This window comes from Poeciliopsis prolifica, unplaced genomic scaffold (assembly GCF_027474105.1).
Source record: "Poeciliopsis prolifica strain line A6 unplaced genomic scaffold, Auburn_PproV2 SCAFFOLD047, whole genome shotgun sequence".
Taxonomy (NCBI): Eukaryota; Metazoa; Chordata; class Actinopteri; order Cyprinodontiformes; family Poeciliidae; genus Poeciliopsis; species Poeciliopsis prolifica.
The window spans coordinates 4,297,354-4,323,937 of NW_026562422.1; the positions used below are offsets into that span (position 1 = coordinate 4,297,354).

Genomic DNA, 26,584 nt, shown 5'->3' on the forward strand with positions numbered 1-26,584 from the left:
CAAAAGTGGTGCATACGTAAAATGAGGCATGTTTTCATAATTATATAGATATGCACATATTATTTCTACATGCAAACAAGTTGGATTTAATAACTTGAAGTGATTTCAGATGTAGCAGCCAAGAGGCCGACAGTGTCCTCGGTGGAACTGCAGAGATCCACAGCTCGGGTGGAAAAGTCTGTCATTGTGTTTACCATTAGTCATGCATCTTCAAGGAAGATTTGTGAAAAGATGGTTGTTACTGAAGGGAAGAGGTAAAAAGTCAGGATCAACGTTGACTAAAAGCCAGTTTTTGGAAACAGCAAAGATGTAGGAGAAGATCTGGTCCAAATCTACATGTAAAGCACTAAGCATAGTGGAAAAACTACTACTGCACACATCAGCACAGCACCTATTTGGTAAGACATGGTCATGGGAGCATCATGCAGAGTTAGATGGAGATGAATACATGTAAATCCTGGGATACAACAAATTATTGGCAGTGAAGCATTTGGGACTGTGACAGAATGTCTCCTCCTTGCAGAATACTGAGCGTGCAGCCAGATCAAAAACACATTAGAATGGTCCAGTCAAAGTCTAAGAATCAATTGCAGGCTTTAAAAATGCTGTGTATTTAATCTGCCTGAGCTCGAGCTACTATGCAAAGGAGGGCTGTCAAAAATCAAAGACTGAGTGGTTCAACAAAGCCAGCAATTCAGAAAAGGTCAAATGCGCAACACGACTGTGTGTCCATCTCCTTTCGGACCGTCACATAAAATGGAAGCGGGGCAAAATTTTCCGTTGTGAAGCAAAACGTGTGTGTGTGTGTGTGCGTGCGTGCGTGCGTGCGTGTGTGTGTGTGTGTGTGTGTGTGTGTGTGTGTGTGTGTGTGTGTGTGTTTGGAAAGCGATGCGTGCGTAAGAAACGCGCACGGCTTCGTCAAAGCGACTTCTGCTCGACTGCCTCTTCTGCAGAGGCGGCCGGCTCATCGTCTCATCAATTACACATCGGGCCGCTCTGTAAGCCATACATCACAGTCTAAAGTTGCTGGTGTCCGATGAGACAAGGCGGTGAATTATTGATGCCGCCCGGTCACTGTTGCATGCGGCATCCTCTTTATGAGAAGGTATACGATGTTCACAACAAAAGAAATGACCGTAAAACAGCAACGATGACACGTCATCGGTGGCTGAACAGAAAACCCAAACATCGTGGGCACGTTTATGAACGTGCAGCTCAACACATGCAGTGCGATACGGTTGTAGTTCAAGTAAAATATGAAGGCACGTTTTATCATCATTATCATTATCATTACTATTATTAGGAAGTTCATTTTCCAGCCGGAACCCTGCGTGGCTGTCATCAACCGATTGCTGCTGTGTTGATGGCATCCGCTGTTAATTACACGACTCAGTCGCAGCTCAGAGGGGTGAAGGCGACGTCCCAGTTCCTCTGGGTGCAGCTGGCAGCCATGTCAGCAACCGTGCCAAGTTACCAGTTGCGTTGCAATGGAAGACACATGCCTCTTTCTTTGATGGGTCGTGTCGTCGCGGCGAAGTTTAAACACTCAGGCTGACACCAGCTCTCAAATGTCTTTGGTTTATCAGAGAACGAACACCTCGGAAACCAGAAGGTGGACGGTACGTAACTGTTGCGTTCGGTGAAGGAAAGGAAGGAAAACGCGTTTCCAGATTTTTCACATGAGGGACATGTGAATGTGCATCAGAAAGCGAACCAAGCCTTAAAACTGACACCTTTAATAATAGGGGCCAAGGTGAACCACAGAATGACTTGATACGGACCGTGCAATCTTATCCCATGGAGGTCCTGTGGCCACAGTCCTTTTCTTCTATTGGTTGTAAGGCCGATGATGATCAGCATCTTATTTGTGCTCCAGTGACTCTGTGGGCACGCCACCTGACTGCGGTGTAGTGTGTCCGTATTGCACATTTCAGTGCGCGGCCCTGGCAAGTGAAGGGCATTGTTGTCGACGAGTCAGAGGGGAAGCATTACTGCACGCAGGGCCCAGTTGGCTTCTGAACTGAAATTACCCCAAAAACTTCTGGAAACACAAACACACAGCGTCTGGATGACTTACGTGTAAGAAGAAGCTCTAATAAATGTAAACCATTAGAACTGATGATGAAAAACAAATGGTTTCTCTTCACAATGTTTATTTATTTGCCAATAATCGATTAGTATGATTTGTTCTTTAAATTGCCATTTATATTTTTCGGCCTCAGGAGATGATTGACGGATGAAGAGACGCTGATGCCTGGTTCTTTAGGTTCTGCAGCGTTCCTCTCCTGACCCACTCTGTCTGATATAGAGGAATAGTAGGCCATTACTCCAGTGTCTATAAGTTGTTGATTGTCCAGATGTTTTGTGCTGCCATTTATTTATTTAACAAAATATGTTCCCTATCGTGAGCTTCGGATTGCATAGATTAGTTTAAACCTGATACAATTCATAAAAAATGAATAAAATGTTCCTGAAAATCAAGGTCATTGTCATAAGCATTCTACTATTGGTTATAGATTAATAGATTAAAGGGTCTAAGTTAGTGAAGCTTTTTCCCCACTCATCAATATATGAAATGCTTAACCCATAACACTTTGTTTTATAAATTACATCGTCTCATCTTCGAGTTTTGTCTTTCAGAGCTTTCGGCTGGAAGTTGCACTTGGGTTAGTCTACATGCTAAAGGAAACCTCAATCAATTGAATATTAGCCAGGCTGTTTTAACACATTGTATTCATTTCTGTTGCTTGTGTTTCCTAAACTGTGCTTTCCATGGATTTAAAAACAAAAAAACCCAACAAAAAAACAGGATTATTTATGTCGATCTTAAATTAGACTTGAAAAAAACCCTGCATAAATCAGAGATTGTTAAGCAAAAAAAATGACTAAAGATGGATTTGTGACAGACAATATGGATTGTGACCAATTTATTCATAAATATTAAAACAGTAGCATGGCAGTGCTTTGTTCATGTAAATGTCCGGGTGAGCTTAGCTGGAAGTGGGCCCCAAATGGCATTTTGCTTGGGGCCCTATATAATCTAAGACCAGCCCTGCTGACAGACCACCTTCTTCATTCAAATTGTATAAGAAGAAGAAGAAGAAAAAAAAAGTATTTTCAGGCTAATTTGGTTTTTTGGCAACATTTGTTCCATAGATGTTCTGTAAGGAAATGCAGCTCATTCATTCAACTACCTAACGCTGTTCCATGAGTAGCAAGATCTCCATCTGGTGGTCATACACTCTCACTCTAAGACTGAGGAATTATGGGTAAAAAAAAAAAGGCACCCTTGCCTCATCCACTGTGTAACCAACACAGGGAGTTAATGTCCAAATATTGCGTGTTTCTGAACATTACGCCACGGTTGTCATAGGAATTATTCGTATAGACCCTGTTCTAGGCATCACTTCCTTTTTCCTTTCTGGTGTCCAGGAAATGCTGGTCCTCTTTGCCTGCTTCCAGCATGCAGGAAGAGCTGTGGGGGATTTAAAGTGACAGCAATAGAATAATGTGAAAGTAAAGCAGAGCAGCTCACAAGGGTGAAATCTTTAAAGGGGGAGTAACCCATTAATAGACAAGAATGACCGAGGCTCAGGGTCTTTGCAGACCTTCCTATCAACCCAGAGGAAAATGTGAAGATAGAAAAAAATAACAATAATGATCCCAAAATCATTGGGCAGGGTTCTGACTGAATGTGTTTTTCCTTTTCTTGCTCTCCAGTCCTTTGTGAGACACAGATGGACAAGCAGCTGATGCAGGAGGCAGTTTTCCTCTCTGCGCACTCATGCTAGGACCCGAAGGCATCTTGAAATAGAAATTCAGAGGAGGAGGAGGAGGACAGAACGGAGGGAGAGAGAGTGGAGGGGACATGAGAGAGAGCACTGCTATGCCAGGCTCAATACCTAGCATGGCTGTACAGAAGAAGCAGAGTGTCGTCCCTCCATCGCAGGGGCCACTTTCTACATCGACTGTCCAGAGCCAGAGGGTCGGACACAGACCCGAAGGAACGCGAGGTTAGTGTCTTCTATCCTAAAATAGCATTTAGGTAGATTTCGATCAAGAACACGATCTCAACCCAAATAAAAAAAAAAGACCAAACCACCAGGAGAGAATCATAGTTGAATGATCTGACCTGAACGAGAACACCTGGATGTCTGAACTCTCGTCGTTTAATGTTTAATGTGCATTTTCTTCTGACTTTGTTTTGCATTTTCATTTTGCTCGTGTCTGTTGCGTTAATGGGTACTTGTCAGGTGCTGGCCTTTTAAATGCTGCCTCTTTAATAATGGTTTCTTTTATTTAGTGCTCAGCCTGAGGCCAGCATGTTTTAACAGCTTGTTCAAGCTGATGTTTTCAGGCCTCTATATCCATGGCACATCACATGCTCAACTGAGACATTTCTGTTTACAGACAAGGGATAAAACCAGAACAGGAGGGTAAAAAAAAATAAAAATCAGTATTAGAATATGTAAACAACAAATTTCTTTTTTTTTTTTTTAACCGAGTTATCCCCCCTTTCGCTTATTTACAGAGAATGGCTCCTATTTCAAAGCGAGTCCTCCACAGACGAATAAAACGACCAGCTCTGCCAACAAGTCCGTCCAAATCTGCAACGCTACCCTGCGGGTTTGTGCAGGTTAGTCACCACAAAGCCAGCCCAAGGCATAAGCAAACTAAACCTATGTACACTAGCCATCTTGGGGCACACGTAGGTCATTTTGACCCTTTGCCGTTTTGCACCTTTATGTTTTTTGTATGGGACAAATGAGACAACTCCAACCTTATTTATATCCACCTTTGGGACATTTTGTATCCACTTGAGCAACCAGTGACCAAAGGAAAGTTTGCTTGTCATCACCTGGAAAGAAATGCTATACGACCGCACAGACAGAAGATAGAAAGTTTTTGGAAAATATGAATTGGATTTAATACATGCGAGATTTGACCACAACTCTTGAAAGAAACGACAAAGTGAGCTGACGTTCAATGATCAGAGGGTGTGACATGCGCATGCAGTGCATTCATTCGGTGCTTTCTAAACATTGAAGTCGGCTAAAAACCTTCAAATGATAATAATAATAATTTAACGCTGCTATTCCTGATGCTTGTTTCCCAGCTGGGCTCACATTTAAAAGCGCAACGCAACATTTTGAAGACAGATTTCAAGAAGCGAAACAGCAAGTAGCTACTGGAAACGCTCCAATCTTCTTTAGCCCAAATGCAATCAATTTATGAAGCGACTAAGTTGCTGAAGAGTCAGTCGGCATCATTTATTCCAACTTGAACTCTGTGGTGACTTTGCTGGCAAAGCAAATTGACCTCGACCTTGAATCAGCACCGCTGAGTTTTGCGTCGTTTCCGGCTGCGTGTTTTCACGATTCATCGTCGCTTAACGATCCACTTTCTATCTTCCTTTGCAGCTGGTAACGGGCTGAACGTCGACGAACGGCTGAAAGCAGCGCGAGAAAGACGAGAGGAGCAGCAGAAGTTGCTCGGTACGCACGCGCGCGCGCCGCCGCAGCGCATCAATTAAGAACGCGCAGCGCGAGACTACTTCATCATCTTCTTCTTCCTCTTCTTCTTCTTCTTCTTCTTCTGCTCCATTCCCTCTCAGTCTCCCGGGAGCTGAGCCGACTGGAGCGGGAGCAGCGAGCCAGGCGCTACTATGAACAACAACTGCAGGAGCGGAGGAAGAAACTCCTGGAGCAAAGGCTGAAGGAGGAGAGGAGGCGCGCGGCCGTGGAGGAGAAACGCAAGCAGAGGCTGAGGGAGGAAAAGGTGAGTTTTTTTTGTTCGTACTTAATAAAAAAAAAAATAAACAAAGCAAAACAAAAAACAAGGTTTCATTTTATGTTTCTGAATGGAGGAGCGACATGAAACCACCGTGCGCAGGACAATAGAGAGGAGCCGGAAGGCCCAGCAGCAGCTCAGTCAGAGCTCCAGAGGCAGGAAGTCCGTTAAAAACGGTACTGGGAGATGCGCGTACTTTCTCCTTCCTGCGTCTTTTTTCTTTTCTTTTAACTCCGTTTCTCTTTAAAATAATAATAATAACAAAGTCTCTCTTAAGGCTGCAGGCTCTTTGCTTATCTGTCGCTTTTGCCCTACTTACAAACTTCCCACTGATCAATGCGCCAGCTCCGCGTCGCGTGCCTCTGACGGCGTGGGAGAGAGATCTGGTCAGTCGCCTCCTCACCCCGACATGCTCCTATCTGGCCAGAAGCAAGAGCGCCGCCTGTAGGTCCGGAGTAGAAAAAGGTACCCCCCCAGGTCTCCCCCAACCGGAAATGTTTTTCCTGCTTTAACACTTGGCACATTTTCTGAGCTGACCACCGCTGCTCTGTGTTTCCTCCACGTATCGTCCTTTCCCATCCTCACGTTCCACCGAAACTGCATTTTCATTCATTCGTTTTTCTTTTCACACTTGGCTCAGTTGTCCATGTTTGTCGCCGTGCAGCGTCGTGCCAGCCAACGGCTGCCACCCCATCCTCCGCCATTCTCACTCCCAAACCCCGACATCAGTCAGTCCCAGTTTCAGTCCGCCGCGGGCCGCCTGCCTGGCCTCCCTGCACCGGCAGCCAGCAACCTCACATCAGCCCCGCACAGGTGAAACCCACCCCTTGTTTTCAGAGCAACAGCTATAAACTTCAATGGAGTTTTTGTTTGTTTGTTTTCTTGAGTTAAAGATGTATAGTCTTGATTACAGCCACACGCCACACTTTTCAGATGTCTCAGACACACTGAAGTTTGTAGTGGAAATGTCACAAAATGTGAAACAGTTTAGAGAGTGTTGGGTTCTATGCATTCTGCTAACGTCTTCGGCTTGATCTAGACTAAAAAGGCAAGACAGGAAGCCGTGAAGAAGACCCCCGAGAGCGCCTCTGCCAAAAGATTGTCCGCTTCTGCCGTCAATGGTGTGAAGTCGCCCTCCTCCGCTCTGAGCAGAACGGCCTCCCCGTCACCGGAGCGGTAGGTGAACGTCTACACCTCGTGTTCACGTCGCAGACGGAGGCTGATCCTCCCCTCTGCGGTTCGATCCTGCAGGAGTCCCAGAAGATCCGTCAGCAGGCACTCCACCCCCCTGCACCTCGAGCTCCCAGCTGTTCCCGAGGAAGACGCTGCCGTTTGCTTCTCTGCTGGTAACACGCGGCCTGTCAGCGCACCAGATGAAGGTCAACAACAGACACACAGGCAAGAGAATCTCACTGAGACGCCATGTCTAAAGCTGCCTGACGCACAGGCAGAGGGCTCCACCGGGACAGCAGCAGATGGAAGTAAGTGGAAGAAATGTTTATAAAGAAAATGTTTAGATGTAATGATCGGAGTTATTGCTTTGTTCTCTCTTCATGTCCTTATATAACCTCTCCTCGGCCTGCAGAGGTCATGCTTCGTCCTTCAGCTGGCACCACCGACCCGAAGGAGGCCTCGCGACTTCTGGCTGAAAAGAGGAGAGAGGCCCGCATGCAGCGGGAGAAAGAGGAGCAGGAGCGCCTGCAGAGAGAGGAAGCAGAAAGGTACAAAAAAGAACTAAATTCTAGCATGGTGAAAAAAAAATTGACAAGTGTATTATGGCCATTTTACATACAAAAAAAAAGGATTAGTACATTTCTGCCCAAACTCCTTTTCTAGAAAATAGACCTTGGAAATTTATACATTTGAAAAATCAAACAATTTGCTAGGAAAAGAAAAAAAATATTCTGAAGTTACTCTGAGAAATTTTCTAGGAAAAACAAAACTTGGAAACTCAGACGTACCTTGTTTTTGGATTAATCTCAAACTTTTGTTCAGTTTTTTGGCAGGAATTTACTCCTCTTTTTTTGTTCCATATAAAATGACCCCAGTACGCTGTCATAAAAATGCGCTTTGTGCAGATGGTCTGGAACCCTCAGCTATTGAGAAACGATTACTTCCTGCAAGTGTAGACTTTGTTGGAAGTTTGAAATTTTACCCGACTGCTAACGTTTGGTCATGAAGTACGTAATGATGCTAGCTTACTGGAAATTGCCTGAGCTGTAAACAACCATCCTCCACTGCAAAGAGGGAAGAATCCAGCCAACCAAAATGGCTGCTAATGTCAACTCAATATTTGGAAGTGTGGTCAACACTCACTGGAGGGCCATGTTAACATCCTCTGCTGCTATGGCTAAAATTGCAATCAGACTGCAACTTTAAAGTCGCGCAGAAAATCACCGTCATCATTCACAACTTCTCCTATTTGCTGATTGGTCAGAGTCTACCGGAGAAATCCAAGTGAATGGGAGAAATCCCAGATGGAGCAATGAAGGGAGATTACGAACTGAGTGAAAGTGACCACCTCGACAATTTCACTGCAACTTCTGTTCAGGCGGAGCCGCGAGGAAGAGCAGCGCAGGAGGGCAGAGGAGCAGGCTCGACAGGAGGCCGAGGCCAGGCGTCTCGTGGAGGAGAAGAGGAGGAGAGAGGAAGAGGACCAGAGAAGAGCTGAAGAGGAGAGAGCTCAGGCAATGAGGGAGGCCGCCCTTCTGCAGAAGCAGGTAAACACATCGTCTTACTGTCCCGGGAGAAAGCATCGCAGTGCAGCAGGCATCGTTTTCGTTGGCTTATCCGTGTCCGGACGTTGTTTTCACAGAGAGAGGAGGAGCTGGCCAAAGAGCGAGAACGAGCTGAACAAATGAAGCAAGAGCGAGCGATCGCTGCACAGAAAGAGGAGGCCGAGCGCCAAGCAAGGAAAAAGGTTTGCTTCTACGGAGACATGCAAAAGCAGTCATGCCCTTTGAACTTTTACACATTTATCATTCATAAAAGTGTATGAATAAATATGTTGCACCTTCTTGAATTTAACTACATAAGCTGAAAGTTGTTGACAAAGGATCGGTCAGACATTAAAAAAGGATCCATGATTGCACACCTGCAACGCTGGCCTGCGCTTTCTCAAACGTTTGATGCGATTGCTGGGCCAAAAGACTTTTATTTTTCTTTTTTTCCTCTTTGCCGGATGTTATTATTGATGAAAGTCAGTAGAAAATTAAGAAATACAGAAACCTGATTGATAAATATGTGGGGGAAAAAACCCAAACATTTTCTGCATCATTTTATTGTATTTTGGGATGATTTTGCGTGAAAATTTTCCAAAATTTAAGAAAAGCGTCCATCTGCATGCGCCTGCATGCAGTTTCTGCAGATGCTGTGCCACCAGGCCAGACTGGCAGTCATACTTTGTCTTCTTGTATATGCCCACTTGTTTATAAAGTGACAAAACATGTGCAGGAAGGAGGATTTTCACTTTTGCCAACCAAGAGATAACGGCAAAAAAGAAAACAAGTTGTGTGTTTTTGTTGCAACGTTGTCTTTTCCAGCGACTTGAGGAGATCATGCGGAGAACCAGAAGAGCAGATTCACCAGATACGGTGAGATTTACTGATCAGCTCTTTTATTAATTTTCTTCTTTTTTTTTCGATAAACAGTACAGAGCCTCGGGCCTCTTGTGACGCACATCCAACGTCGGCTCATGAAAAGGCTTTTCCGTCCCCAGCCTTGACTAAAGCGTTTGAATATCTTTTTAATCACAGAAATCTGTGTCGGCGCGGATCCTACCGAAGGAGAACACACAACCTCCGCACAATGGGACGATAGAGGACGCCGCCAAGACGCCGGTGGGGACTAAAGCCGCTCAGCTGGGGTTGGGCAACGAGGTCGACGTGGTACCTGTGGTGGCCTTCAAGGAGCGGCGATCCCTCAGGGCGCTCTCGGGCCTGGAGGAGATCCAGACCAAACAGAGAGCGGGTGAGAGCGTGATCCAATCCGAGTAACTTTCCAACTGGTGCCGATCGTCTTATCATTTCTGAGTCAGGATTCATCTCTATGAATGAAAATAAACATTTGCTTCTCCGTGCCTTTTCTCTCTCCTGACTTTTTTTTTTTTCTTTCTAGAAGTCATCTGAGGTCGTCGTGAGGCGTCTACTGTCCGGGGAAGTCTTCAGAAAAAGCTGCGTTTTTATTTTTTCCCCGCGCAGCTCCAGCACAGCCGTCCCGCTTCCTTTCAGCGCCTCCAAGGAGCATGCAGCATTACAGCTTCGCCTCTCGGCGAGGATGTCTCGCAGTAGCCAGCGGCACAAAAATAACAAAAAACAAACAAAAACACTCAGCAAAGTTCTCATCCCTTTACAGCAGGATTCGAATCAAACAGACTCAAAGTGAGGCGTCGCTGTACTTTCTGCTGTTAGTTTGCTAGTGGATGCAGTCGGTTTGAATAATTGCTATTTTATCAGTAAGAACTTGTCCAGATTTTGTTTTTTAGCTTAAGCCTGATATTACTTACTGCTGACTCAGCACTACTTTTCCTTTTCCCCCCTCAGTGGAACTTGAATGAAATCGAGATGCGGTTCAGAGCTCGGTGTCGCCGCGTTGCGATCTCAATCTTGAACTTTTGTCAAATATAGCAATCGTATATATAAGAAGCTACTACAACGGTACGGTTTCCAAAGATGGGCTTTTAATTTTGTGTGTATGGTATCTTATAGGCGAGAATGCAACAATGCCTTTTGTTTTTATTTCTGTTTTGCACTCAGTTGCTTCAGACAGCTGTAGGTTAAAAGCTTTTTAAGCAGAGAAATGCATAAAAATTGTGTCTTAAACTTGATCCTGTACCTTAAGGACTGTTCTAGACTATCACATGTTAGCTTTACAAAAGTGTTCAAGTACATGGCAGATATGATTAAAGCTGATGCCACATCTGTGTCCTTTTCTTCTGTTTAAAGATAGATGTGTAAAGCAAATACAAATATAAAAACGATTTTAGAAAAAAAAGCAGCATGTGCATAGTGAAAAAAATAAATAAATAAATCAACGTTTTGCATCAAAGTAAGCACCTTGGACTGTTCGTAAAAATACTAAGCAAGTCGACGATTAGCCAGAAGATGTCGGCGGCGGTATCATTCACGGCAGCCGTCTCGTCTCGTCTCGTCTCCTCCGTCTCTACGACAGCAGAGCCTCCAGCTCACCGTCGGACACCGGCATTAAAAATTCTCTATCTGCAGACGAACAGGACAAACAGGCTATAAAACGCTTCTTGTGCAAAAAGACATTCTTTTAATTTCATGTAAAACATAAAATTTGTCCCTTTAGAAAGTCTTCATGCCCATTCAATTTTCCCCACATTCTGTCTTGTTGCCAACGCCGACAAACGCCTTCAGAGAGTTACTTGTTGCAAAGGACTTTATTTAGGGGCGTCAGGTTGAAAGGGATTCAACATGAAACCCAGTGGCAGTTTTGAGATGCTTGCATGTGAGGATGTCGTTTGGATCCGTCACTTAAAATCCTCCTGAAGTGCTCTGACCTTATTATTGGTGGCAACATGAAAACATGTGAAAAAAGTGAAAGGGGTGTGAATGCTTTTTCTTCACAGGAGAATGAAACAAACAACAACAAAATCCCCACAAACCATTCTTCAGTTTAGCGATGGCAGCAATGCCAAGCTGCCGGAATCTAACATCTTTCCTTTTGAGGAAGAGAAACAAATATTTAGACACCGCGCTGTAGTGAGGCCTCAGCAGCTGGAGGAAGCCTTCTGTGGAGGAGAGGAGGGAAAGAGCAACATTTGATATAGAAACATGTACAGACAGGTGATTGCGTGGACGTGCGCTGCTTTACCCGTCAGCTCAAACATGTGCATGATGGCTGCAGAGTTGTACGACAACTCAGGGTTTCTCGTCTGTCCAGAAAGCTGCACCAGTCTCCAAAGCTGGTCGGGTGATACTGAAGTGGACAGCGTAGTCCTCAGCCCCTCTGAAACAAAGGAATTTCAAAAATACTGTAAAGACAAAAGGATGTAAGTGACTGTTTCTTTAAAAAAAACAACAACAAAAACAACATTACCCCAGCTCATCAGGTGACGTAAACACAAGGTCACGTGCAGCAACGTCTCATCTGACAGGAAAGGAGACTCCAGTCCTCGGAGCAGCCCTGATAAGCACAGGCTCTCCGTCACAGCCTGGACAACATTAACTGGATTCAGTGTAAGCTGAAGAGATAAAGGCACCGGGAGCAAACAAACTAATGAAAGGCGAGCCGAAGGCGCACCTGCTCGTCCACGCAGGCGCCGCAGAGGTCAGCGATGAGCTCGCAACTCCGTGAGATCAGAGCAGAGTTTGAGCTGGAACGATGGAGCAGCTGACCGACTTCCCTCAACAGACCTTCACTCATGAGGAGATGCTGAAAAATAAATAAATAGATGAATTCAGATTACAGGAAAGTCGTACGCGTTGCTCTCCAGAACAAACTTTTCTACGTTTTGTCACATCACGACCACAGATCTTAGCGCGTCGTATTGCGATTTCAGGCAGCAGAACGACACGCAGTAGCTCCTAATCATGAACCAAATTTTCAAATTAAAAACTGACAAAGGATTTGATTCATCGTCATTCAGACCGATTGTGTTGGTGAGTCATGTAACATCCCTATATGACACTGAGGTTTGTGGTTGTAATGTGACAAAACGTAAATAAATAAATGTTAAAGCATGAATAATTTAGTGACGTTAACCAGTTTTGAGGCATTAGGTGATTGATGAGTACTGCTATATAGTTCTCTATCATAACTATACGCTAGTGTTGGGGGCGACCATACACAGTTTGGTGGGTGTGCGGTCAGAGTACACAGCAGTTGTAAAGCTGTCTGCATCCATACAGCGTTCGAAGTTTTGAGCAGGGACTTCAGAGGCGACACACAGTTAAGCTCCATGAGATGTTCCTGGACCTGAACTGAGGACAAAAACCAGAAGCAGAATTAGAGGCTTTGTTTTAAAATAACGGCACGTACGAATGCGTGCTACCGTTCTTTGAAAGAGTGTGAAGGCATCTGCATGCTTGGGCTGCATTCTGAAAACACAAACAAACAGATAAATTCACAACTAATGGAAAAGTCGCCATTCGTCCCCCCTAACCCCCGTCAAGTTCTTAGTTACCTTTTCCACAGAGGAAGACATCAGCGTCAAAAGCGACTTGGACAAATAATGAGCCCCGACGCTGAGCAACGTTGGGTGATGCTCCTGAATGGCGGCGATGTTGCAAAGAGCTGTGCAGCTGTAAAACTGAACCTCTGACCTGGAGGACTGCAGCAGCAGAACCAGGACGGGGACGCCCCCTGCTTGACACAGAGCTCTTGTCGAGCGATCTGAAATAAAGAAAAGAAAATTGGGCCTGCTGAAAGACCAGACTGGCCGCTCACATTTACACGTTTTATTTTTTCATGACAGAGACGTTCGCTGAGAAGCTTGGAGTCAATTCTCACTTTTACGTGTGAAAAAGAAGTGAAACAAATGGGAAAATGTTTTCATTTAGCTTCTGAATAGTTCTTGAATTGCGCACTTAGATATTATACCTAGAAGCTTCAGACCTTCATGTTTGAGGTTTATTAATATCTTGGGATTAAGCAAGAGCACTGCAGTTGGCGATTAATGAAAATAATCCTCATAAATAACACTTGGCTGGTAACTGTGCATGCAGTGCATTGCAGCTTTGGCTGTGTTTCTAGGACCGTCAAGTTTTTTTTTCTTCCTCTGACAAGTTTCCTGTGTTTAGTTCTGTCCGTCTTTCCATCAACTCATCAACTCTGATAGAAAACGTTCCCACAGCATGATTCTGCTACTACTGTGCTTCATACAGGAGAATTTGCTCATTTTACCAGCATCCCATTCAGATCCATATTGAAATCTGTGGTCGTACAGTGACAAAATGCAAATAAACAGCTCTGCGGGGTTTGGGAACGTTGACAAAGCGGAGACAAACGTACAACCTGAGTGGGTGAGATGCAACAGGGCCCACGCTGCATTCAGCTGCACCGCTGGATCGTAGGATTTCGCCAAAGCCAACAGAGGCATCACTCCATCCACCAAAATAGAATCTCTGTTCGACTCTGAACAAAAATAAAGAAATCACGATGAAAACACTTCAGCGTTTTGATGCAGAACGATGCAAAGTTTGCGTGACAACGTGCAGGATTCCTATAAGATCTACTGACGCACATCTGCGCTAATACAAATAAGAGATTTAGAACAAACAAACAAACAAAAGGGTCTGCGTGAACCTGAGGACGCCAGCATGGCCACGCAGGCACAAGCGTGACACTGAGCCATCGGATCCCCGGACTGGAACAACTCCAACAGCGGCGCCAACGTCCCCGTCTCGATCACCGACTCTTTACAAACTGAAATCATGTTTATTCATTCATCAGTGCTTTAAAAATACCATATCTTTTGGACTATAAGCCGCTGCTTTTTTCCCATGCTTTGAACCATGCGGCTTATAGCCCGGCGCAGCTTATGGTTGTGCGTTTCCAGTTTTTTTTTTTTTTTTTTTATTGTAGGTGCAGTTTATAGTTTGGTGCACTCTATACTCTGGAAAATAAAACTTTTTTAAGCAATCTGAACAAAAAAAGCAAAAATTTTTAGAAACAAGTGTCACCATTCTTCTTAACTAATAGATTGACCAGGGCAAAGGAAGTAGTCTTCTGCACGTCCAGGTCTGGGGACAAAAGGAGAGCCATGATTGGTTCCACAAAGGCATCTGGTAAGGGAGATCTCACTGCGACAAACAATCCCAGGCAGGAAGAGAAAGATGGACGAATTAGTGTGGAGATTTAATATCAGGACAATATTGAGTCATCTGATCACAACCTGATAACAAAAGCATGTCAGAGCTGTCCGCGATCAGCAAAATACCATACTTCATTTCACGACACAAAAACTCAGTTTAAATCAGAAACGGCAAAAAAAAAAAAAAAAATCTGCAACAACTCAGCGAAATCTTTTTCCACGCGCCTCAGAGGGCATCGTCAGTCACTATGATTGAGAACATGGAAAGCTTGAAAAGAGGACATGGTTTTTTTCCGCCCCTTCCCACGTGAAGAGATGAACATGTGGATATTTATGCCGGACGAGATACATCGAAAATACAGTTGAACATTTGCATACTGGTCTTCTCCGTTAGGGAGCTTATCTCCCGAGTGGGAATGCGACAAAACAACGGTCACATTTCAACGGCCCCTCATCCGCACCATCTGGAAATGAAATGAAATGAAAGTCCCTACTCACAGTGGTGACTGATGTGCAGGAAGCAAACGGCTGCAGACATTTGCAGGGCTGCGTTTTGAGAGGCTGCGAGTCGGTTCAGTGCTCGAAGGCTCCTTTGGCTGAAAACCTGGGTTTCGTCATCTGAGAAAGGAAAAGAAAGGATGACACTTACAAATGCACCAGGCTAATAAAATAAATGTTTTATTTAAAAGGCCATTTATCATTTTAAGGTCAATAATTGTATGACAGTCCTTATGAATGCCATATGTAAAGTGTTTATTTCTTAATTTTTATCAAGAATGGCTAATAGCTGACAAAAATCCAGGAGTCATGGTATTTTTCCTTCCACTCAACTTTCCGTGATTAGAGCACTCTACGTTGTGAATGTCAACACATTAAAAGGACCAAATGATATAAAGTAGGTGAAATTACAATATAATCGCCATGGTGAAGGTCATGCAATGTCTTAAATAAAGCACATCCAGGTGCTTCTTTTACACAACACTCGCGCATCCTACCACGCATGAGCTGCAACGGCGACGAACCCGGAGCCACCCTCCTCTCTGGAGCGTCCCCAAAGCAGCAGCACCGGAGAAGTTCTCCAAAAACCTCCTCCAGTTTGTACCTGAGCTCCTCCCGAGCTCTCCTCAGCCGCGCGGCGGAGTCTCGGAGCAATCGGGAGCGCCCGTCGCACAGGTCGGAGGCCATGACCGCATCACAGAAGGTTGTGGCACCTGCCCAGATCACGCAGCCTGCAGGGGGGAGGACACGCCTTTCGACGGGTCGCCTGACCAGTGGAAGCTTATTCAACTGGATCCCGAATCCCGTTTTACTCAAAGACTTGTTTTAGTTGATTCTCTCTGGTAAGTCGGTATTGAGATCATGTGCAAAAATAACTAAATAAAATAATAATAATAATAAATGATGCAAATAATAGCACCCTTTTTTGTTAAAAAGTGTAATTATTTATTCTAATTGTACTAAAATAAGAGTAGTGTTACTTATGGACCCTAGGAAGAGTAGCCATTGTTACAGCAAGGACTACTGGGGCCCCAAAAAACAAACAAACAAACTTCTATTGTTTTTAAAGAGTTTAATGACTTATTCTTGACATCCTTATGCTCAATTTCAAACCAGTTTGATTGTAATACTAAGTGACTGCAATAAACTTTAAATAATATTTTTGAAAATAACTTTCTGACCCTTACTGAAGCATTAAGTAACATAATTTAACGATTTATCATTGTAGTTCAGTTTGCTCTGACTAGGTGTGGTTGTCCAAGCATTGGCGGCGGCGGAACCAGAGAACGATGTATGCATCGTTCTCGGCCCCGTTTCAGCGTTACGCTCAATGCGTAATGACGTCGTTCGCCCGTTCCTTCTGATTCGCTCGCTCCGCCCTGACGTTCAGCCTTGTTGACTTGGAAACCATTACGGCGTCGTCGGTGAAGCCGGAGCACCTTGTGCGCACCGATATAAGTATCGCTACCGGTGTAGTTAACTCACACGCCGTTTTTAAACGAAATTATGTGGAGCTTAGTACTTCTTTAAGCCTTAAACGTTTTCTTATAGACCGTAAATATTTGTCTGTCACTGTGGCAGTGGGAGTTAGCGAGTTAGCTCTTGTCCGACTAGCCGATTGTTTAGCTAACCTTAATCTGGTGTCCTTTTTGTTGTTGTTTTGTATACTTCAGCTTAACATACTGAATAAAACGTAAGACACTTTCCCCTGTGTTTACTTTGGAGTGAAAATTAAAAATGCGCACATCATTCTTAGCATTTTTTGTAAAATAAGACTTTCTTTTATGATTATTTTTCTCTTTCTACCAAGAATGAGAAACAGCACAGTGTGGAAGAATGCCAGTAGGTGAGTTGTTTTCATTTTGGAAAATAAAGAATGTTTCACAAACAAAAGACAAAACTGGGGTAAAAGTTAGAGTTGGGGATTGGCATGCCAAGTGTTTTGGTTTAGTTGTTGCACAGTTATTTAGGTGATTCCAAAGAAGCAGGAGGAAACGACACAAATGATCATATAAACGCTTCCAGGTGCGAGTGAAGAGCGAGCAAAGACCCGGGAAAGATTTAATGAAATTTTCAAGAAGTATACGGAATCGGAAAAGAAAAAGTCAAAGAAGAAAAACACTGACGCAGCTGAAGCAAAGGAAACTATTGTGGTAGGTGTTTTACGTTCCAGTGGTTAGGAACTCATTTGAGGACAACTGTGATTACAGACATGTTATTGCTTTCTTTCTATCTTCTCAGCTTCAGAATCTGAGGAAAAAACCAAACCTTGAAAACGACACGGAAGAAGATGAGACAGTTTTGCAAAACACGCGCAGTCCTGAAGAGGACAACCCAAGTTACAACAGCAGCAAAACATCTAAAGCAAAGAAGAAAAGCACGAGGAACCTCCCTCCCCTACCTGCACTTAAGGACAACACCAGCGACATTCGAAGGGATACGGACCCGGAACTTGCCGTAGATGGAGAAGAGACTGGAGGTGGAAAGGGACCGAAAAGGAGGAGCAAGAAAGGAAAAAGCAAAGACGGCACAAAGGTTACAACAGAGAGCCAAGTGGCGGATCGAGACGATGAGCTGCTGCACGAGTACCAGCTGCAGATAGCACAGGAAGAAGAGAGGACCACGAAGAAAACGAGGGTCAAGGAGGAGGACGACAGCGTTGTTTGGCAAAACGCTAGCCTGAATAACAACATGGGGAAAAAGAAAAAGAAGAAGATGAAATCTGTTGCCACTGACTCAGATGCAGGGTGTGTATTTTTACAATGTCAAATTTTTTTTTGATCTAAAAGAGGAAAAAATAATCACAGTTTAGGCATAATTTTGAAATCGGTCATTTCCACCGTCAGAGATCCAGACGAGGACGTGGAGCGAGAGGTTGACGCTGAACCTGAAACAGAATCGAAGGGAAAGAAGAAGAAGAAAAAAAAGCATGGTGAGTGATGTTTGATTGTGTGGAGCTACTCAATGCAACCCAAATATAAAATATGTTGGTTCCGATGGAGCTTCTGTTTCGCTCTTTTCCGTTTTTCAGTCGTCAAAGAGGAGAGCGACGCCGAGCCGGAGGAATCAGTGAAGCAGACGTGTGACGACGGCCTCGTTCTGGGAGTGTTCGTCCACAGAACCGACCGCCTCAAGACGGACTTGCTGATCTCAAACCCCATGGTGAAGATCCACGTTGTTGATGAAATCACCGGGAAGTACGTGACGAAAGAGAACTGGTGAGAGAAAACCGAACTTCAGTTCCATTTTGTGTTGGAGCTTATTTCACTCTTTCCCGTTTCTGTTCATTTGCATAACTTACAATCGTTCTTCGTTCCTTTAGTCAACGGCCCGTCTCTTCATTGTACGAACAAGAGAATGTCAGCCACATTCTGCCAATCATTACGCATCCATTTGACTTCAGGAAGAACAAATCCATCATCCCCGAGTGGCAGGAGCAGATCCTATTCAACGAACGCTTTGGTTACTTCCTTCAGCAGATTGAATCAGCCCCCAGAGTTATACTCTTCTTTGAAGTAAGAGATCATTTCTTACCCTAACTTACCTTTTCTGCTGTCATTTTTTTAAAATATCATTTTATGCTAGTTTATGTTTTTCGTTTTAATTTCAAGATCCTTGACTTCATGACTGTGGAGGAGGCGAAAGCCAACTTTGACGCAGACAAGCATGAGCGAGGCTTCCGAAAGATTGCGTGGGCGTTTCTGAAGGTAAAAATGTTCGGTCCTTAAAAGTTGACATGAATCGTTTTGACACTGGTGTACACATGGAGACATCTTTTGATTTTCCTCCGATCCTCCAGCTTGTTGGTGCAAACGGGATTCTGAATATCGAGAGCAAACTTCGCCTCCAGCTCTTCTGCCCTCCGCCTCGGGCCAAGAGGCAGCCGGAAACCATAGAGGTGTTTGAGTGGTGGAGGAAGTACCCAAGAACCAAATATGCATCCACTCTCTATGTCACTGTGAAAGGGATTAAACCTCCAGAGTGTGTAAGTGTTAAAAAATGACCTCTGTAACTTTTAGTTCTTTGTTTGCTTCTTTCTTTGGAGTGTTTGATACTTATTTGAGCAAAGCTTTGGTTGTTTTTTGTTTGTTTGTTTGTTTGTTAGGTGGACCCCGGTATGAGCTCTATGATGGCCTTACAGGAGGAGAGAGGCACCACCTATAGTGACCTGCAAAACGAACCCAGCAAGACAGAACCCAGTCTGAGCAGGCAGCCCGTCCTGAGGTGGAACCGACTGCCAGGACAGGTAGCCGCATGCTGACGTTTGTCATTTTAATGAAAAGCGGAAAAGCTTTCTAAACTTCTCTTTAAGGTACAGTAAACGTATCTCCCTGAACTTCCTTGACAACGACTCGTCATGTAAAACCTGCGCCGTTTTATAGCGTCTTGCTAAAATGCTCGCATTTTTTCAGATCTGGTCATTTTACATCCATCGTCTTCAACTGCGTTTAGTTAAGTTTTAGTAGACAGACCAGCATAAAGCGGCCTTGTAATTCAAAAGGAGAAGAAAATCATATTTGTTGGGGGTTTTTTTTGTTTTGTTTTTTTCAAACATTTCATACAAATTACTATTTGCAGCATATCAATGGCACTGGATTTGGACAAAAACACTATTGGAAGTGTTTTTCAGCTTGTCTGACGTCCAAGAATCAAAGTTAAAAGCTCACTAAACATCCTCTGTGGTAGATCTGCCGGATTCCCAACAAGCACGGTTTAGCTTTCCGTGGCGGGAGGATGGGCTGCTTCACCGTCCTGTTTTCTCACTCTGGAACCAGGCTGGCGGCTGCTTGTGCTGACAGAGACGCTTTCCCTGTTGTTGGTAAGCAGCGCCTCGCTTCTACACAGCTGCTGTGTTCAGCTTCCTCGAGTCAATTAACTTGGTCTTTTTTTCAGATCTGTGAGAAAAAAAAATCAAGTCTCATCAGACTGTGAAAGAAGACATTTTCATTTATTTCTTCCTTCCAGTGTATGAGATTCCTTCTGGGATAGTGCTGGCTGCTTTCAACGGTCATCTGAAAATTGTGTATGATCTCTGCTGGTCCAACGATGACAGGGTCCTGCTGTCCGCCTCCTCGGATGGAACCGTCAGGTAGGTCTTCTGTTTCGGACGTAAATGAAGTCGCTGAAGGCGACGGACGGACGGCTGCCAGTGCGTCCTCTTCTTTCTCAGAGAGTGGGACGTGGAAAGGCTTCTGGAAAACGCTCAGAAGGTGCTGCCTCACCCGTCCTTCGTGTACTGCGCTCAGTACCATCCCGGGGCCCAGAACCTGGTGGTGACCGGGAGCTACGACTGCCTCATAAGAGTCTGGAGGCTTGACGTGGACGATGTGAACGGCCAGATGCTGCAGGAGTTCGAGGCGCACAAAAGCTTCGTCAACTCAGTGTGCTTCGATTTCGAAGGTACCTCTGAACTCACGAACGACTCGGACAGAGACTTGTTGACCCCCTGGGTAAAGATGTGGAAAAATGAACTTTCCCTTATTCCAGTAGAATAATGTAGTGCTGGAAAAACGTGGAGAAGCCCAACCTTCTGGTTGAATATGTAGATTAGTCCTATGTTTTATTGATTATCCTGCTGTAGTAATGTAATGCTTCTTGCTAAAGTTCCCTTGAACTTTGAGCACTTGAAAGTTATTAATGTTTATTACATTGGTTTTCATCTTGCGGCTCTTTGGACCTTCTGCACTTCTTCCCCAAAAAGTAATGAAGAACTATGAACATAGAAACAACAACAAATGAAGGTTTAAGCAATTTGTCCGTTTCTTGACGGAGTAATTGCAGCGAATTTCCACAAAAGAATGACTCTAAAAGAATAAGTGACATTTTTTTATTCATCTTTTTTACATCTCTTTGGAAACTTTGCACACTTTCAGAATCAGAGATTAGCCTTAAAAGACAAAATTGTGTGACCAAACGGCAACGTTGTCGTCAATTTCCAGAGCTCACATTGTAAACGTTAAGCACACGCAATTAAACTTTAGAGGAAATAAAACAAATAAAATGTCAAAGTGTAAGATGTAAGAGCTATGTTAGTCAAACATGTCAATTTTTGTCTCCAGACATTTTTTAACTTTTCTCCAGTGTTCAGTAAAAAACTTGTTTCACTGTGCTTAAAATGTGAATTTGTTTAAATGTTTTAGCACATCTTTACCAGGTGAGGGAGTTAGTGATCTTAGCTCTATTTATGATAATCTCTTTTGCACTCAATGTAAACAGGAAGAAGAATGTTCTCCGCCGACAACACGGGCATCATCAATGTGTGGAAAACTTCAGTGAACGGCAGCAAACAACGCCAACATCCATGCCAGCACTGGTCGATAGAGATGGTATCAGAAACTGACTTCATGGTAAAAGACGACACTGCGTGGCGTAGATTGTTCACGGTTCTGTTTGGCTCTTGGCAGAAAATTGACGAGAGCGACCTCAGGGGCATCCCTATCAACATGCTGCAGCTCCACCCGAATGGGCGGTGTCTGCTCATCCATGCCAAAGACAGCGTTCTCAGGATGATGGATTTGAGGATGTAAGTGACCAAAGACAATCTGAGATCACGGAAGACATGCGGCCATTTCTTATCTAGGGTGTTTATTTAACTTTTTGGATAATTTTCTGGCTTTTTAAAAAAAAAAATTATTTCAGCTTGGCTATAAAGAAGTACACCGGTGCAACAAACTACAGAGAGAGAATTTATAGCACTTTCACTCCGTGTGGGAATTTCATCTTCTCTGGTAGTGAGGATGGGATAGGATATGTCTGGAATACCGACACAGGTAAAAACGAAACCGTTGACTCATTGCACGTAATCTGCATTGTTCCTCTAATCACTGCACTGCTTTCCCAGGAGACCAGGTTGCAGTGTACTCGGAGCTGTGTTACCGCAGCGCTCTCCACGGCGTCTCCTTCCATCCGCATGAGAACATGGTGGCTTTCTGTGCGTTCGGTCAGAGCCAGCCGGTGCACGTGTACCTGTATGACCAAAAAGGTTCGTGTTTGTGTCACGGAGAAATGATCTGCAAATTGAATTAGATTTTATTTCCACACTGTCCATAAACATTTTGCCATATTGCAACCTAAGGGTTTCACCCAGTGTGTTATTAGCCTGGTGGGCCACCAGGCTTTTTTTAAGTCTTTTTAAAATGTTTGCATTTCTTTTAAGACTTTATAGTTGACACCAGTTTTGTAAAATTTGAAGAAAGTTTAGGGCTTCGCAGAAGGTGGTGGACACTTATTTACTGATCAGCTGATTTCTGCAGACAATTGGTCGTCCTTGTATTTGATTAATCGCATCAAATAATAAAAATGCACTGCCATTCGTGGCTGTAAAGTGACAAAGCGTGCAGAGAGCTGAAAAGGACACCGTGAACAGTTGAAATCAGCTGCTGTATTGAATGATCGCCATTCGTTGTGTCGATCCCGTCCCACAGTGTCCCAGCTGGAGATGTGCAACAATCTGGAATTGAGCAGATCAGCGTCTCTGGACGCTAAACCCGTCCAGAACGCTCCCGACCCCGTGGTGCCGCAGGACACACCGACTTTTTCCACCATGGACCAGTTTGGCCAGTTGGCCAGATTTGACCTGAAAATGCAGTGTGTTAAAGACCATCTGGAGTCGGTTCTTGTAAGAAATTGTCTTTTCTAACAGATCTGAGTCTAAATGTTTAGACCTTCTAGATGTCAATCACTGCTCACTGTTGTTAACCGTGTCAGTAACATCTCCTGTCTTCGGGCTGCATGTAGGAACCATATCGAAGGAACTCAGCTGTTGGGCTCGGTGTCGATCAAGGTTGTAAATATGAAAATAACTTTACTTAAAAATACCAAATTAATTGCATCATATATGTTTGTTTTTTTTTTAATTTACGTGCAGAGTATATATATACATATATATCGTTTGACTATCTTTGCAGACAAAACAGGCACGACTCACGCAGCCAGGAGCTTTACGTCTGATGTTGCCACAGTGAGTTTTATATTCGTGTGCCTTTACCTTTATTTTGGAAACGCATTTTTGCTGCCACCTGGTGGTTTAAATGCTGAAAAGAAAAATTAATCAGATTTAGCTTTTGTCAAATATCTGTGGTGGGGAGATTTGTTTTCACTGATACTTAAAATATCTTATTTTCTATAATTTGTACCTAAATAGCTTTAGGCATTTTTTTTTTAAAGATAAAATGCATTTTAAAAAGTAAGTTATTTTGCCATAGATTTTGCCACGAGTGCAGCTCACCACATTTATATTGTACAAATGTATTCCTAGATGTCATTTCAAAGGATAAAACTCACATTATGTATTTTCTTTCTAATTTTGACGACGGCTAATAAAAGCCCCAAATTTTGTGTCTCAAAAACATGTATGTAATTAATAATCATCAAATTGACAACAAATTAAATACTTGAAATGTTTCACTATGCGTAATAAATCCATATTCATTTTACGTTTCGAGAGGAGAAACGGCAACATAGATGTTTTTAAGACGTTCACATTTTTCTGAGCTGTACTTGTGTTCGTCAAGGCAAATGGCTGCTATTGTGAAATACATTTCTTTGCTTCGCAAATCAACACCGCGCTTTCCTCCCCCCGCCCAGAAGGGATTAAATGCATCACTACCTCCTCCGTCTCTGCTGTCGCCCCACTCCAAGCTGCAGCTCTCTGGGTCTTTGGCGGACCAGCTAATACCCCAGGCAGTCCTGAGCACACAAAGCCGTGAGTGTCTTGTTCAGTTCAAAAAGCAGCATTACGCTTCAGCTCACAAGTAAGACCCCTTTCACAAAGGACTACTTACTACTTATTATTATTACTGTGACTTAAAAAAAAAAAAAACAGCAAGAACTTCGTAGTGTGGAGGTTCTGCATGTTAAGGAGAAATCTCCATGACTGCATGTTGTTCCTGCTGAGAATAATGAGTACCCCGACTGCTTTGAGCTTGCACTGAACTTCCATGGCTTCAATATGTCATTATATGTTTTTATGGTTTAATCAAGAAGAAACAATAAAAAATAAATAAATAAAAAACCTGGCCGGCACACCGGCATGGACTGGTCCTCAAGAGAATTTGTAGAAGGGCCAGCCATTCTGGCCTGAAGCCAAAGTCACAACCTAATCAGGTCAACACTAGGCTGGCGTTGCTTTCATTTACTGTGATGTTGTTGCTGGATGCACAATATTGCATCCAGCAACTGCACCAAAACTATGTCACTAAGCTTTTGGATTGAATGTCCCACTGTCCTCACAACACTGCGATCAAAACCTGTCTACAAAGAGATTGGTTTTTTCTGGATTCCCCCGGTAGGATACAGAGCGACACACCTCCAAATCGCACACATGCTAGTTGTCCAAAGTGATACCTGCGGTTGGTATGAATTACAGAACATCAGAGAAAAAAAAATCTCACCAGTATGAACCTCATTTACAGCTGAAATGAGGTTTTCCAGATTTGCAGTCGTGTACCTAATGGTTCTAGATGACTTGGTTGATCTTAACACTCTGAGTAAAAGGAGCATAAACAACTTATTGAGTTATGTCACGTTTCAAAGTCACTTTTTTATGTTTCCAGGAGGCATCAGTCAAAGGATGAAAGGAGCCTCATCTCTTAAACTACACAGAGTAAGACTTTCTGAGGTTATTTCTTTTTGGTCAAGGGCTGTCAGCAAAAAAATGAAATGCATTCACAGGTTTAATGTAATGTTTTTTGTTTTGTTTTTTCTCTCTACCATAGTCACTCCCTGACCAAACCTCTTCAGGTTTTTATGATCCGGATTCTGCCCGTGTTCAACAAATAGTGAGTTTTCACCGTAATACTGAACTCGCTGCCATCCCTCCGTCCGTTTCTGCTCTATAACCCATTTCATCATGGGGATCTCTTCCGTAGGTCGTTTCCATCTATAACTACGAAGCGAATCGATCCGATGAACTGACCATCCGGCGCGGCGACGTCATCCAAGTACTGTACAAAGACAATGACACCTGGTGGTTCGGACGCCTGGTCAACGGGCTGCAAGGATATTTTCTCGCTTCTTACGTAATCGATCGGAGTAAGAGGCCCACGTTTTGGGGGGTATTATTGTATTACGTAATGGAGTTTGCAGGTTTTGTTAAAAAAAAACAATGTTATTGTTGTAGGTGAGTTTAGTGACGACTCTACAGAGAGAGACCCAACTTCGCTGGAAAGGCACGTGGAGAGGCTCACACCCACACGGGTAAGAAGCCAGGTTAATAAAACCAGCTGAATGGGGGACTTTGTCTCAACTAAAGAAGAGATTTTGTTCACGTGTGTAATAGATGTTTTCTTTTCTCTGCTGCATTAGTGGAGGCCTAAAGACAAAATGTAAAAAAAATCCCAGACGTTCAGATGGTATTTTAATCCCTCGTACAGATTATTGGCGGCAAAATGTCAACAATCCTAAGAATCTGAGAGTATTTTAAGAACAGACTGAGTTTCTCTTCCTCTTCTTCATTCACTCTGTGATAATTTAAGTTTGTTTTACTGTCCTGAATTATCACAGTTTACTGAGACTTTGACCCTTGCTGTGTATTTCTGCCAACAAAGCTTATCAGAGTTACTTAAAGCAGAGAATTGGTATATAGTGCAACAATCATTTTACAGCTTCCTGCCAACTTATTGCAGCCTGGACATATGTACAAAGTTGTTTAAGAAATCTTGTTAGCATTTATTAGCTCCCTCTGTAAGAAACATGTTTAGCTGTGTGGGTTTTTTGCTTCGTGAAACTGCATGATGACGGTACGTCTGTTGGGTTTCTTGTGGAAACTGATTGGTGTTTTGGTATCTTTTCCTGTCCCTCTTCGTTACCCGTTTTTCTCTTTTCCAAACTCACGTTTCAAGGTGTCTGCTGCTGTCAATTCTTCTGGGGAACTGCGGTTTCTCTCTGAGGCAACTTTTTCGGACACTGACCCTGAGCTGACTGATGCCAAGTAAGAGGCGTGCTTTGCTTAAATCCTCCTAAATTCACCAGGCTTGATCTCTTTTTAGCAGGTACACTGTGGAACAACAAAAGGGAGTAAAGTCTGAGTGTTTCCTTTCAGAACTAGAAGGAGGAGGAAGGTGAAAAAGCCGGGAGTAGCTGCGACTCAGACCAATTTCCCAGAGGTGGAAGCGTCGGGGTCGGCGAGGAAAGGCAGGCCGCCCCCCAGACCTCTACCAAAGAGGCCGACAGGCCAGGCCAACCGTGCCTTTCAGCCTGATTAATGAACTCTTTAAAACACAAGTCTGGCTTTTTTTCTTCTTTTTTTTTTCCATTTGTATTTTTAAAGTATATTTATGTATATTGTTCAAAATTTATATTTTTGTTTCTTTTGTATACATTTAGAAATGCCATTTTTCTTGCTGCTTTATTTATAAATATATATATAAATAAATACTGAATAACTTAAAATGTTATTTCATTGTAAAGATTTAGATATATATAACTTTCATACACTTTGGAAAAACATGTAATTCTGTAATCACTTTTAAAACGCAATCATTTTGTAATAAAACCTCAAGCTCATTTGCAGAATGATTC

The 26,584-nt window shown here is 43.5% G+C and overlaps 3 protein-coding genes across 9 annotated transcripts; 2 read left to right on the forward strand and 1 right to left on the reverse strand.

The window, feature by feature from the left end:
* Positions 1-3,590: 3,590 nt before the first annotated feature.
* map7a (microtubule-associated protein 7a) lies at positions 3,591-10,707 on the forward strand. Of its 5 annotated transcripts, none has more exons than XM_055057368.1 (15): positions 3,591-4,013; positions 4,532-4,636; positions 5,421-5,495; positions 5,615-5,778; positions 5,867-5,966; positions 6,136-6,255; positions 6,431-6,603; positions 6,839-6,966; positions 7,042-7,271; positions 7,376-7,511; positions 8,342-8,510; positions 8,606-8,710; positions 9,333-9,383; positions 9,546-9,759; positions 9,907-10,707. In XM_055057368.1, the coding sequence occupies exons 1-15, from the start codon at positions 3,869-3,871 to the stop codon at positions 9,915-9,917; spliced, it is 1,926 nt and encodes a 641-aa protein (XP_054913343.1). In that variant the 5' UTR covers positions 3,591-3,868; the 3' UTR covers positions 9,918-10,707. The 5 variants fall into 5 exon arrangements, with proteins under 5 accessions (XP_054913343.1, XP_054913342.1, XP_054913344.1 ...); XM_055057367.1 differs by having other exon boundaries at positions 3,592-4,013; positions 6,830-6,966; XM_055057369.1 differs by having other exon boundaries at positions 3,592-4,013; positions 6,455-6,603; positions 6,830-6,966.
* A 204-nt stretch (positions 10,708-10,911) lies between these two features.
* LOC129377253 (uncharacterized) lies at positions 10,912-15,751 on the reverse strand. The gene is given in 13 exon segments (XM_055057057.1): positions 10,912-11,006; positions 11,417-11,542; positions 11,626-11,760; positions 11,851-11,965; positions 12,055-12,186; positions 12,601-12,734; positions 12,806-12,851; positions 12,938-13,146; positions 13,768-13,887; positions 14,059-14,178; positions 14,436-14,555; positions 15,065-15,184; positions 15,562-15,751. Coding segments are annotated over 13 exon segments (1,662 nt in total).
* Positions 15,752-16,464: 713 nt separating this feature from the next.
* On the forward strand, positions 16,465-26,543 carry ahi1 (Abelson helper integration site 1). 3 transcript variants are annotated; one of them, XM_055057189.1, is made up of 27 exons: positions 16,465-16,757; positions 16,875-16,910; positions 17,090-17,217; positions 17,306-17,811; positions 17,911-17,996; positions 18,096-18,282; positions 18,387-18,579; positions 18,676-18,771; positions 18,864-19,049; positions 19,170-19,310; positions 19,751-19,883; positions 20,030-20,153; positions 20,235-20,464; positions 21,281-21,390; positions 21,469-21,587; positions 21,704-21,834; positions 21,906-22,046; positions 22,489-22,682; positions 22,802-22,847; positions 22,972-23,024; positions 23,651-23,768; positions 24,619-24,668; positions 24,781-24,843; positions 24,934-25,096; positions 25,185-25,261; positions 25,906-25,994; positions 26,106-26,543. In XM_055057189.1, the coding sequence occupies exons 2-27, from the start codon at positions 16,901-16,903 to the stop codon at positions 26,266-26,268; spliced, it is 3,537 nt and encodes a 1,178-aa protein (XP_054913164.1). In that variant the 5' UTR covers positions 16,465-16,757; positions 16,875-16,900; the 3' UTR covers positions 26,269-26,543. The 3 variants fall into 3 exon arrangements, with proteins under 3 accessions (XP_054913164.1, XP_054913165.1, XP_054913166.1); XM_055057190.1 differs by having other exon boundaries at positions 16,465-16,910; positions 23,654-23,768; XM_055057191.1 differs by lacking the exon at positions 25,906-25,994 and having other exon boundaries at positions 16,465-16,910; positions 26,106-26,198.
* Positions 26,544-26,584: the final 41 nt, after the last annotated feature.

Bases quoted from the DNA above. Each gene is read 5' to 3' on its own strand.
- map7a (XM_055057367.1), top strand. From the start codon at position 3,869: ATGAGAGAGAGCACTGCTATGCCAGGCTCAATACCTAGCATGGCTGTA. The intron at 5,496-5,614 runs GTACGCACGCGC...ATTCCCTCTCAG, and splicing joins GGAGCAGCAGAAGTTGCTCG to TCTCCCGGGAGCTGAGCCGA. The intron at 6,256-6,430 runs GTACCCCCCCAG...CACTTGGCTCAG, and splicing joins TAGGTCCGGAGTAGAAAAAG to TTGTCCATGTTTGTCGCCGT.
- ahi1 (XM_055057189.1), top strand. The intron at 21,391-21,468 runs GTATCAGAAACT...GGCTCTTGGCAG, and splicing joins AGCACTGGTCGATAGAGATG to AAAATTGACGAGAGCGACCT. The intron at 21,835-21,905 runs GTAAAAACGAAA...CTGCTTTCCCAG, and splicing joins TGTCTGGAATACCGACACAG to GAGACCAGGTTGCAGTGTAC.